The sequence below is a fragment of the Chaetodon auriga genome, chromosome 7, assembly GCF_051107435.1.
Source record: "Chaetodon auriga isolate fChaAug3 chromosome 7, fChaAug3.hap1, whole genome shotgun sequence".
Classification (NCBI taxonomy): domain Eukaryota; kingdom Metazoa; phylum Chordata; class Actinopteri; order Chaetodontiformes; family Chaetodontidae; genus Chaetodon; species Chaetodon auriga.
This window is the reverse complement of record NC_135080.1, coordinates 14,855,772-14,867,584: the sequence shown is the minus strand read 5'-3', so window position 1 is coordinate 14,867,584 and position 11,813 is coordinate 14,855,772. Positions and strand designations below refer to the sequence as shown.

Sequence of the window (11,813 nt, the reverse complement as noted above, 5' to 3'; positions counted from 1 at the left end):
TATTCTTAGTGGATTCATTAAGTCAAGTGACAGGCAGTTAATCAGCATCTATTGACGGAAGTGATTAATCGTTTTCTACCAAACAAATGTGATAATTTCCTGATTTTCTTTTGCTTTTTGAAGTGTTTTGACAAAATAAGACATTCAAAGATGTTCCTGGGCGTCAGAACACTGGAACAGGCATTTTTCACTCTGTTCTGATGTTTTATAGAGCAGAATTGATCACTTAATCATGAAAAAATCAGCAGTTCAATCAATAAAAACACAATTAGTTGCAGCTCTGCTTCTGTTGCACTTATCTGAAGCACACACACGCACACACACACACACACACACACACACACACACACACGTACATACATGAACACAGGGAAAACGGCATCAAGATATTGGAAACCAAAAAGTTTTTATTCATCATCGTCTTCTGATACAAAAGTGTTTTTAAATAACAAACAAGTTTTAAAATTTTATGTCACTTTTTTACAAGGATAAATTAGCAGTTTCTTTATAATACATCAATGACATCATCAAGACAACGCGGTTTCTCCACAGAGGAACAGCCTAAAAACTCTTTCACGGCTGCGATCAGTGTTGCCGATCACCGATTCATATCTGGGCTTCTCAAACGCATTTACAAATCTGTATTACCAGTGGTTCTCCATCTCGATTAGGCCGTGGCGCACGCTCACTGCGCTTTCAAGGCACGACTGTTCAGCGACTGTTTGGAAATGTCACCTGAAGCTCAGCGTGGTCATATGAGAGTAGACGGCCAAGACATTAAGACAGTTTAAGAGGGAAACTGCATTAGCTCATAGGGGAGGTGGTCAGAGGTTAATTTAATTCGCTTTAACTCAATGTAATGTTTGTTTGACTTTGGAAATGTAATAAGTATACCATGGTATGCTGGCTTGAGAGGCACTGGTTTTTCAGGGTTCTGGGTTTCACCAGAACCTCCAAAAGTACTGAATGCAATAAGGGTGCTGTTACATTTAACATTTTTTGGGGAAAAGGACAGCCCACGCTGTAAAAATGCTTCTCTGGCCCAGTCCAAACATGAAGTTAAAATCACCTGTGACAGGCTGTGTGAGGCACTATCTGGATTCAAATGACACACAAATCATTCCGTTTCAACTGCCCAGAACTCAATGTTCTTCGCTTCATGTGGCACACACCCCACGTTTTGTACATTCACAGACTGAAATGCAAGAGCTTCACGATAGAGATTGTCAGGCAAATATATATATACGGTGCACGGGAGCCGTTGCAGAATTTGGTGAACGCAGCAGTAAGACAGGATGGGCCGGGGATGACTGAGTGTGATTGAAGCTTATAGTCCACTCTATAAGCAGTTACTGAGGGAGGTTAAAATGGCGGGACAAAATACAAAATGCACCGCTGGAGACGACAAATAGAAATCCCGTCTCTGTCGTCCATGAAATTCTGAAATGCAGTGTGCAGTAATCTTTTCCAGGGATGACTTGATTGTCTGGGAAATGAGCCATGATGCAGCAGAGAAGGTTAAAGCGAAGCAGGCGGGCAGCGGGCCAATGAGAGCGTCAGACGGACAGATACGCAGACAGAACAGACACGACAGTTAACAGTGCCGGTTTCACTGTGCTCCTGTGACGGCTTCACTGAAGAAACGTGCAAACGCGGCGCTCGCGACTCGTTCGTGTACAGGCGGCTGGATGAGATTCGTGGGAACGGATTCCTCTGTGTGTGTGTGTGTGTGTGTGTGTGTGTACCTGCATACGTGCGCATGTGTCTGTTTGCAGCGTAATGTGTCTTTTGGCGAGTGATTGTCTAATAACCTCTTAATTCTTGAACCCGCCTCGGGTCCAGTGTTTGGAAAAGAGGGCAGAGGGAATAATTTAATTTCCTGGATTTCACGGTAACTCGAGAGCATGTACAGTACGGGCTTTCCCAGAGGACGACACACATCGGTGGAAGTTCGCTGAGCTTCTCGTGGACTGCTGAGGTAAAACGCACACAGGCCTACATTTCCCAGACGCCTTACCGCTTCCACGTGTATGGGTCAGTAAAAAGGCACAGCCAGGGCACTCCCAGGATTCATTGCAGTTTGACTTCATTACCACAGACTTGACCTTAATGTACAAGACAAATAAAACAATAAACTCTCATTATGTTTCTCCGTCCACCCTCGCCTTCAAAATATTTGCAAGAAAGGTGAGCAGTAAACCACATCAGTTGTTTTTCTCTGCGGCGTTCACTCTGAGAGTTGACCAAACTCTCCCCGTTAAAGGCTCTCTGCATATTAATATACTGTGTAATGCTTTGTTTCTCGTCCCATCACTGTCATCCCTGGTAATGCACTTGTGACGAGCACAGACACTTCACATACTGTGCAGAATTATAGTGCATTAGTACAGCTTAGAGCTGGTTTCCCAAAAAACTCGGAGCAATAAAATCATTTGCTCTTTTTCTATTGTACAAAAGGTGAAAATTTACAAAAAAAAAGAAATGTTGTTCAAATGTAAACACGTCACAGATTTAAGGCCATATTTGATATGTCTTCATCAGATTTTCGTTGCTTTTGGTCTGGTGTTTCATTGATTTTTCGTTCTCCCGTGCGGGCAGAAACACCCGCAGGGGCTGAAGTTGTCAGATGCTTTTGGGAAACGTCAAACCTACATCACGTCTGCACCAGGACCGTCCAGTGTAAAATTCAGAACTTCAAAAAGAGCCTAAAAAGACACAACGGTAGAAGGGTTTACTGTATCCAGCAGGTTCAGTCTCTTCTGCTGGGGGCTCTGGGGAGGAAAGAGAGACAGAGAGGTAGACGCGGTGCTCCACAGCTTATCGGCGTGTCTGGTCTGCATGTCAATGCTTCTGTTCTGCCTTTCCAGTCTCTCTTTTCCTTCATTTTTTTGCGTTCTCTATCTCTCTGGGCAAAGGAAGTCTCACAGAGGTAGAGAGGCGACTGTTGCTACTTATGTACGACCCAATCCTCCACCCTCCTGAAGAGGTGCGGGGTCGGTCAGAGGGGGGGTGAGGCATGCTTACAGACTCTCAGCGAGCCATTTACATCCAGTGACGTCGTCGAGAAACTCCTGCTGCGTTCCTGTGTCACATTGCCCATCTCCCTCTCTTTTCTCTGTCCTCTCCATCTTTCGTTCGGCAGAGTGAGTTTCTGTTAGTGAGCGAGAAGCAGGTAAAAGTCCACCGTCCCTTCTCCTCACACCACTGTCTCGTTGCCTTTCCCCGGTTTGATCCAGCCCTCGCCTGGTGCCCTCTTGACCCCCCGGCTCGCCCTGCTATCCCTGAGCAGGCGGGCGGAGCAGCGCTGCCAGGTGTGGAGTGTTTTTGCTGACCAGATCCACATGCCTGACGTGATGCCAACGAGCAGCGACATGAAGATTCGAAGCATCTCTGACGCCACGTATGAGTCCCGCGGGCTGGCCCTGAACTCCCCCCAGTGGGAGAGCTGGTAGAGGTAGCAGCCGATGACGGTGGACGCCGGGACAGTGTAGAGAACAGAAAACACTCCGATCTTCACCATTAAACGCTCCAGCTTGTCTGTTTTGGCGCCGTCCTTCTGCAGATTGGAGCGGATCTTGAACAGAGCCACAAGGCCAGCACAGATGAACAGAGTGCCTGGGGGGTAGAAAGGAAAACAATGGTCATATAAGAGAAAACATGCTGACTGGCATGTAAAGCAATAAAAGGAACAGGGGGATCGTATATCTTGAAGAATGAATTTTTAGTAGACAAATCGACGGTACTATCAAGTTGCAGTTACCTATTAGAAGGTACGTGGCCAGTGGGGCAACCACAAATCCTGTGAGGGCCTCCTGCTGCTGGTTGCCAACATAGCAGAGCCCCGTCAGGTCGTCCGCATCCACCAGTCTCATTATGAGGATGACAATGGTTTTGACGGCGGGGATAGCCCAGGCTGCTATGTGGAAGTAGGAGCTGTGCATTTCAATAGCCTCGTGGCCCCACTTCAGTCCAGCGGCCAAGAACCAAGTGAGGGTCAGGATCACCCACCTGAAAGAGAGAGCAGGAATACAAGTTTTCCACAAAGATCGAAACAAATCAGGCAGGCACACGTAGTGCTCTACTCATCGTGACACCAGAGAGTCATGAGTTACATGTCAGAGGGTTGTGATCATGTTTTCGGAGCGAGTGAGATTCTTGGGCTGTCCTCCTCCAAAAGGGACGAGTGAAGACAAACAGGAAAACGAGGGCAAAGTGAAAAGGAAGAAAAAGAGCTGTGGCAGCAGTGTGTTTCCACTGCAACTGTGGTGTAGCACACAGTCAAAAAGTGGCCTTTTTTTTCTTCTTTTTTTTTACAAAGGCTGCCTTTGTATGTGGAAATTAATCCATGTAGCACAGAGGTTATGAGACAGGATAGTTAAGACTTTAAAGAAAACAGGATGCAAGTCTCGTGTTCCCCCCAAAAGTCCATTCACAACAATTGGTGACAATGGGACAAAGAGATGAAGGATTGATATGGTAAAAAGCATATGTGTGTGTGTGTGTGTGTGTGTGTGTGTGTGTGTGTGTGTGTGTGTGTGTGTTAGCTTGCGTGCGCGTGTGCATGCGCCTGAGTTTGTTTGTACTAACCACAGTGAGGAGGCCATGCCAAAGAAGTAGAGCAGGAGGAAGACTATGGCACAGCCGGTGCTCTTCAGCCCCTCTTGCACTAGAATTGGTACTGCTGCTGCATCCAGGTCGCAGGAAACGCGCTCCCTCCCAAGAGTCAACCGCACCTGCAGGGAAGAAGAGTTATTCATAGCTTATAAAATTCAAATATACAACATAATAATACGCACAGAATAGTGACACAATACTGAATCTCCCACTGACCAGGTAGGCGACGCTGTACAGATTACAGCACATAGACAGGAAGATGATGGGCCTTTCCGGGTAGGAGAAGCGCTGCGAATCCAACAGAAAGGTCAGGACCGTCAGCGTGGTGGACAGGAAGCACAGCACGGCCCACACCGCCATCCACGCGTCCGTGAAGACTTTGGCCCCTCGCCGGTAGAGACCGCTGTCGTAGCCGCACTGGAGAGTGCAGCTCTCGGTCTGTTTTAACCAGGTGTACTGGTCAGGGGCTGATCCCAGTGCCTGACACTCCTCCTGGTGGTGAGGGTGGCGGACGGGCTGGTAGGGCGGGTCCTCGTCCCCCGGGCCCTCCATACACATGTGGTTGTGGTCGTTTTGAGGTGGGAAGAGGCTGCAGTTGAGCACCTGGAGAGGAGGCGTGATGGGAAATGACATTTTGGTTGCTTAATAAGGCTGTGATGCAGAAATTATTTCTTATTTCCTATTTCCCACATCACTTCACCACGTTATTAAGTTCATAAAAGCTGGATGTCTGTGCGATGATGTTACTCACCTCAGGCCATATGAAGCCGAACTCATGGAGCACCGGGAGGCATTTTCTCTTGACGGAAAGACACATGCTACCACAAGGACCAATGGGGATGGGAACCTTGTCTGTGCACATTGGCACATAGACTGAGCACAGGAAGAACTGGAAGAAAAACGGAGATACAGGATTACAAGTTGAACGTTTGGCTCTGTTTGTACAAAACTGAGCGTGCATTCTGCAGTGAGACTCATATCAACGTAGCCTGCAGAGTGTAACCGTTATTCAGTGTTGTGTCTTATTTCAGTACAATGCTTTGTTGCTGTTAAGTTGAAGCAAACTGTGAAGCAGAAGGTAACTCGTGTCGATGTTTTAGCGCTTGTTCAAGAAGCAGAAACAGTGCGGTGACTACCCCGTGGGCCAATCTTTCTATATATTACAACAGGATTACATCTGATCCTCCATCTACTTGCATCCACCACTCACTATCCTGCTGCTCTCTCTGTCTTTACTTTCAATACGTTGCATCACCTCTTCTAGCGGTGGGTCTCTATTTTCACTTCTAATAAGAAAATCCACAACTTGAGTCCAAACACCGCCGCCAACACTAACCTGCTTCCAAGGTTACACATACAACTCTGCATCTTTAAAAACAATCTGTGAACTTCACAACACTGAGGGCATGTGCCCTGTAATGCACCATAATCCCCCCTTATCCAAGGCTAAGTTTTCTCTGTCCCATGGCAGTGGTTTTGAAATAGATATCGAAGTCAGGGTTACAAAGATAGAGAACGGTCTGAAGTCACATTTGACTGTTTGAGGTGATTGAGGGAAGACGAGCTCTGGGTTAACAAAAGGTTCAATTTTAGGCGATTTCACGCCTTTACAGTGAAACCAGGGTGTAAGATTGTGCCAGGATCACGATATGAAAACACACAGAAGCAGAAAGCACAGTTCACTCGACTACCTCCGGGTAAAGGAAACAAACATGCGCCCTGCGAGATTGAACAGGGTGATGACAGAAGTGAGGTGTGTTTGCAGCCATTGTTCATTTCAAAAATACCAAAATATTCAATGGGCCCCTGATAAGAACAAAATGTTTTGAGCTTTGTAGCCACGATCCAGTGATAGAGAAAACCCAGCTTGAAATCAGACCTTGAACGGAGCCCAAATGAAACATGAATCCAAGAAGGGTGCCGTGGTTGGGAAATAAATACACACAGAAACATAATACAACTCTTACTTTCTGTGAGAATCTATTTGCAAAGCAAACACACAACTGTGCATCGGTGCACTAAATTACAACCATGGTGAATAAACTGAAGAATTTAAGATACAGAATCAGCAAGCCTTTGTGTTACATACCTAAAAATATTTCTCCATCAGCTCAGAAACAGACGTGTCTTTTGATTATGAGTCAATCCATGATACAATAACTCCTCGCTGTTACTCACTGTGTATGGGAAGCACAGGATGTCAAACTCGGTCATATGAGTTAAAGGGAACTCCCTGAAAACCCAGTTTGTTACGCTGTCCTCTGATCAGTATCTGGGCTGCAGTGAAGCAAATGGAGCAGACTGGCTGATCTGGAGACAGTTTACGTGTCTCAGCACAGATAGAGAATCTTTGTTCCCAAACTGAACCACATGTATTGGGAGTTGAGCGATTTGCTGTTCGATTAGATGAGCTGTAAAAGGCTAACAGTTGCCCTGTGTGTGAGTGTGAGTGGAGGTTCTGTTCGTCTGTTTGCACATGATTCTACGGACACCACGTTCATGACATCAGAAGAAGATAAAGATGAGACAGGACGATAAACACAGCTGTCACACAATGCAAGAAGTGTGCAACACTGAATTAGATGCAGTGCCGTTTCTGATATTTCCCACAGTGACTTACTCCACCAGTGACGGTAATGTAACACGTTCTGGGTGTTTTCCCCAACTGTTGGTAACCTGAGTGCTGTCACTTCGCCGCTAAAAGCTGCTCCGGTTACTAGTCAGGAAGCCTCCCATTAGAGCAAATGCTGGGGGATATGGTTTCCCTTTCCCCTTTCCTCCCTCTTTACTGTGTGTGTGGGGGACAGAGAGAGAGCGGGGAGGGGGGTGTAAGCTAATCTTACAGGCCAATTTTCAGCTGGGGGTGGGATGGTGGGGTGGGGAGCAGTTTGGTTTTATGCTGCAGTTGCTCCTTCTTCTGTCTCACACATACGCACACAAATATCTCCAATTTCTATTAATTTAGCATCTCGAAACAACACCTGTAGTCACAGTAATTCACCTCAGAACGCTGAAGATAAATCACCTCCAGGCCTGCAAACAACTTCCTAAGAGTCATGATGCAAAGCAGCATGTGGGAAACTTTTTCTGTTCATGCAGATATGAAGGTGTGATCAGCTGTGTGAGACATCTATAAATAAAGAAGAAGACGTGCAGTCTTAGAACAACTTTGACTCTAAAATAAAATCCTGGCCGTGTGGAACAGGACCAATCAGATTTTTTTTCTTACATGGTGCATGAGGCAAACAAGCTGCATTTGTCTTAGGACACTGAGGGCACCATTGTCAAGGAGAAGAGAGTACAGTATATGGACTGAAGACTCAGCTGTTGCTGTGCGGGGCATGAACTCAGAATGTCAACAGACAGAGGGGGCATTTTCATTGAAATTAGCATGACAGTCTGGCACAACAGGAAGGAAGGCAGGCGGGCAGGGACCCCTCCACTTATTTTAACTCTATGGGGGTCAGCCTATATTCTGCTCCTCATTATCACTGGCACCATCAGTCTGAACAGTTCACTGAATAATCAGCTATTGCTTGTAGCTCCCTGTCATGTGCTCTGGGACCACACTGTGCTCCCCTCCCTCTGCACACGCACACACACACACACACACACACACACACACACACACACAAGCACTACTTAGGTCACTTTGGGGGACATTACATAGACTTCCATTCATTTCCTGGAGAGTTACCATAACCATAACCACTATGCATAGCCTTAACCTTAGGCGCTGACCCCCAGAATCAGCTTTTACCCAATTGGACAAACCCAGTTAACTGGTCTGCAGTGCCCCCGAAACTATGCCAGACACACACACACACACACACACATAAATATAGCAGACTATCTTGACCAGCCATGCTTTCTGGAGTCCAGGATCAGTGTTCCTAAATTTGTTCATGCCGGAGCTCCAGTGCGCGCTTCCAGTCACTCTGCCTGTTCTATTCTGACATCAGTACGCATTGAGCGTATCTCCCGTCGGCCCACTCACTCACTTACCTTGAGTTGACTGGAGCAGCCGTACTGTATGAGCGGCGTGAACGTGGTCAGCTGCAGCTCGGCGTCCGACTGCAGCACGTTGCCGACCAGATTGGGCATCTTGGTGACGTTATAACCGAGACCCTGGCACATGCTGATCCGGATCGGGTCGCAGGTCATTTCCTCCACCTCGTCGCCGAACGCCTGCACCACGCAGAGCGGACAGACCAGCCCGGACAAGACGAGCAGGGCTGCCCCGCTGAGCGACACCACCATCCCGGGCATGGTCACCGCGACGCTGAGCCGCTGCCCTCAGTACGCGCTGGCACAGCTGATGTCCTGTTGTTCGGAGCGCACAAACTTCGGTTCGGGCTCCCTGGAAACCGCAGCGCGTGTTTGTAGTCCAGCGGGAGAGGAGCGCGTGGAGCCCGTGCGTTTTGGAGGCTATAATATCCAACTCCGAGCCATTCAGTAGATTAAAATATCCAGAAAGCTGCAGAGAACCATTGCGAGACCTGCGCGTGTTTTCAGTCCAAACGATATGTGCATCTGTAATATCCTACATGTAATAAATCCCGCAGTCCTTCTCTGCGGTGTTCCCCGTTCAGAAGTCCGTGGGGAGAAGCGCAGCGCGGCGTTGAGACACGGCGGTCTGGTTTTGCGCCTACTGCCTCCAAACGTCCAGCTCTAAACTTTATTGTGTCTGCGAGGAGAGACTGTTTTGCCCGTCCAGAGGAGAGCCGACCAATCCGTGCGCGGGAGTAGGGTTTCCCTGACCAACCCCTGACCAGGAGGGCGGGATCCGGGAGAAAAATAGAAGAGCGAGCCTCATCTCCACCCCTGTGCGCGTATCCCACCTCCTCCTCTCTCCTCTCGTTTCCTTCAGCATTTTCTCTTCCCCCGTCCCCTCGTTTCATTTGCTCCTCCATCCTTATCTCCTCTTTCCTCACTGTGTTGCCTCCTCTCCTCTTTTCTTCTCTCGTCCTGCAAAGGAAATCAGGGAGCATTCTCCTACTAATTCTGACAATATCCAGAACCTGTATTTATACTGGCTGATGTGGTTTACATATGTTTTTATTGGCTGTATTTTTAGAAAATAAGCATCTGAAGAGTAGATTTTTCTCTGCTTGTGTGTGTGTGTGTGTGTGTGTGTGTGTGTGTGTGTGTGTGTGTGTGAGAGAGAGAGAGAGAGAGAGAGAGAGAGAGAGAGAGAGAGAGTGAGAGAGTTTTTACTTTATATTTAAAGTCCCTAATGGTCTTTTAAGCCCATCTGGAACTTCACCACAGGTTCCACTCTCCTTCTCTAAAGGCCCATCAGCTCTAAGTGCTCATGACATTGTAATTGAAAGTAGGGCCTTAAGTGATGCTGAAGAATTGGAAATCTGTTTTGCATTGCAATGAATGCACATACTGGACAGGTTTTGTTTGCTCGTGGCACCCTGGGAGAAGACTTCTCTTTTACAGCATGAAACAGGCAGTGAAGAGTGTTGTTTTGGCTTTTCTGCGTAGTAAAAGTGGACTTGGGAGAGAAAGTGCTCGGATCTGGCGCAAATATTTTGGGAGGAGGAAAACTTGACAAATACTTTGTGTTTGCAGCCAAGTGATTTGCACAATTCAGAGATTATTTATGTGTCTGCCAGGTATAATCAAACTCAACTTATGAGCTCCGCTGCCCAAATTTCACAAATACCTGAACCCCTGTTTTTCAGTGGTGGACCAAGTATTCACATCTTTGTCTAAGTAAAAGTCCTTTTCACTCTGTGGAAATACTCCACTACAAGTAAAAGTCCTGCATTTACTTACTTGAGCAAAAGAATGTAAGTGTTAAAAGCGAAATGTACTCTAAGTATGAAAAGTAAAAGTACTCATTGTGCAGTAAAATGCTCCCTTTAAACAGTGTTTTACTGTTAAATCTGATGTTTTTGGATTAATGGTACTGCTGCATTGATGTATTTGACTGCTGTAGAAGTTCAAGGTTGAGCACATTTTAACTACTTCATGTGCTGTTTGGGTAGTTTAATCTACAGCAATGTATCGTCTTTTATAAGATCATCATGTTTGTTGCATCGCTGTCCTGTGAGAACCTCGTATCTGTGAAAAGCTTTCAGCTTTGTGATGATGCATTTTCAGGGTTGTCCAAGAGGGTTATTCAGAGGAAGAAGCAGCAGAATTTTGAGTTCATCTTTCAGTTTATCTGAAACATTCACATTAAAAATCACATTTGTACATAGATTTGTGATTTTCTCTTGACAGGAAGGGTTTGAAAAATTGTAATCTGAGAAGTAACTACAGCTGTAGTACAATATCATCCTTCGAGATGCCGTGGAGCAGAAGCAGAAGCAAAGTTGCATGAAATGGAAACACTGAAGTACTTGAGTAAAGTACTTAGATACGTTCATCCACTGCCTATTCTGCTCTTACTTCCTTAGAGTTTCAATGAAAAAAGGATTAAAAAAAGATTCAGTTTCAGACCAAGAGGGGTGTGCAGTAAGAGTGAGCGAGGAGCCAACACACCAAAACTAGAAAAATGAGCAGGTTTGCATGCAGACAAACCTTTTGGAGCATCGGAAATAATCAATTTTTAACCTGGCTTGTCTGTCTTGGCTCTTTCCAGGGCGCTGCTGTTGTTAAGAGACGTTAAAACATGAAAACAGCTGTCTGGTCGGCCGCGTCTCATTGAGCTGCTGTGTTTCCCCTCCTGGATTATACGGTGATGTTTAAGTCCATCCAGTGTGACAATTGATTGGCAGCAGCAATGACCTCTCCACCCAGCTCACCCCACCCCCAACAATCAGTACCCCAACACACACTTCTCTCTGCTCCTGCACACACACACACACACACACACACACACAAAGACATCCGCATACCACCCCCCTCTGTCGCTCTTTGGCTGAACCTGGGGTCAAGACCTGAAGTAATTAGCACTGAGCTGAAACAATAGAGTGTGCCCTGGAGCTGATGGTTATCATGGGCGTGGTGTGTGTGTGTGTGTGTGTGTGTATGTGTGTGTGTGTGTGTGTGTGTGTGTGTGTGTGTGTGTGTGTGTGTGTGTGTGTGTGCGTGCGCGCGCACATGCATGTGAAAGACAGGAGTGAATGGATGGGAACATGAAATGGAGAAAACTTGGAACCAAACCAAAGCTCAGTTTCAAGGATGAAAAAGGCCTGTCACGCACGTCTGTGCAGCACAGCAGCAAGTCAATTCATTCTGTC

General features: G+C 46.6%; 1 protein-coding gene across 1 annotated transcript; it reads right to left on the bottom strand.

Annotated features, from left to right (window-relative positions):
* Positions 1-388: 388 nt before the first annotated feature.
* Positions 389-9,299, bottom strand: fzd4 (frizzled class receptor 4). Its single transcript, XM_076735806.1, has 6 exons — positions 8,620-9,299; positions 5,366-5,503; positions 4,831-5,217; positions 4,588-4,733; positions 3,761-4,008; positions 389-3,615 (listed from the first exon to the last, which is right to left on the bottom strand). The coding sequence occupies exons 1-6, from the start codon at positions 8,881-8,883 to the stop codon at positions 3,197-3,199; spliced, it is 1,602 nt and encodes a 533-aa protein (XP_076591921.1). The 5' UTR covers positions 8,884-9,299; the 3' UTR covers positions 389-3,196.
* Between the last annotated feature and the right edge of the window lie 2,514 nt (positions 9,300-11,813).

Excerpts from the sequence above, each read along its gene's own strand:
- fzd4 (XM_076735806.1), bottom strand. The coding sequence starts at position 8,883 with ATGCCCGGGATGGTGGTGTCGCTCAGCGGGGCAGCCCTGCTCGTCTTG. Across the intron at positions 5,504-8,619 it reads GCTGCTCCAGTCAACTCAAG|TTCTTCCTGTGCTCAGTCTA; the intron begins GTAAGTGAGTGA and ends TTTTTCTTCCAG. Across the intron at positions 3,616-3,760 it reads GGCCACGTACCTTCTAATAG|GCACTCTGTTCATCTGTGCT; the intron begins GTAACTGCAACT and ends TCTACCCCCCAG.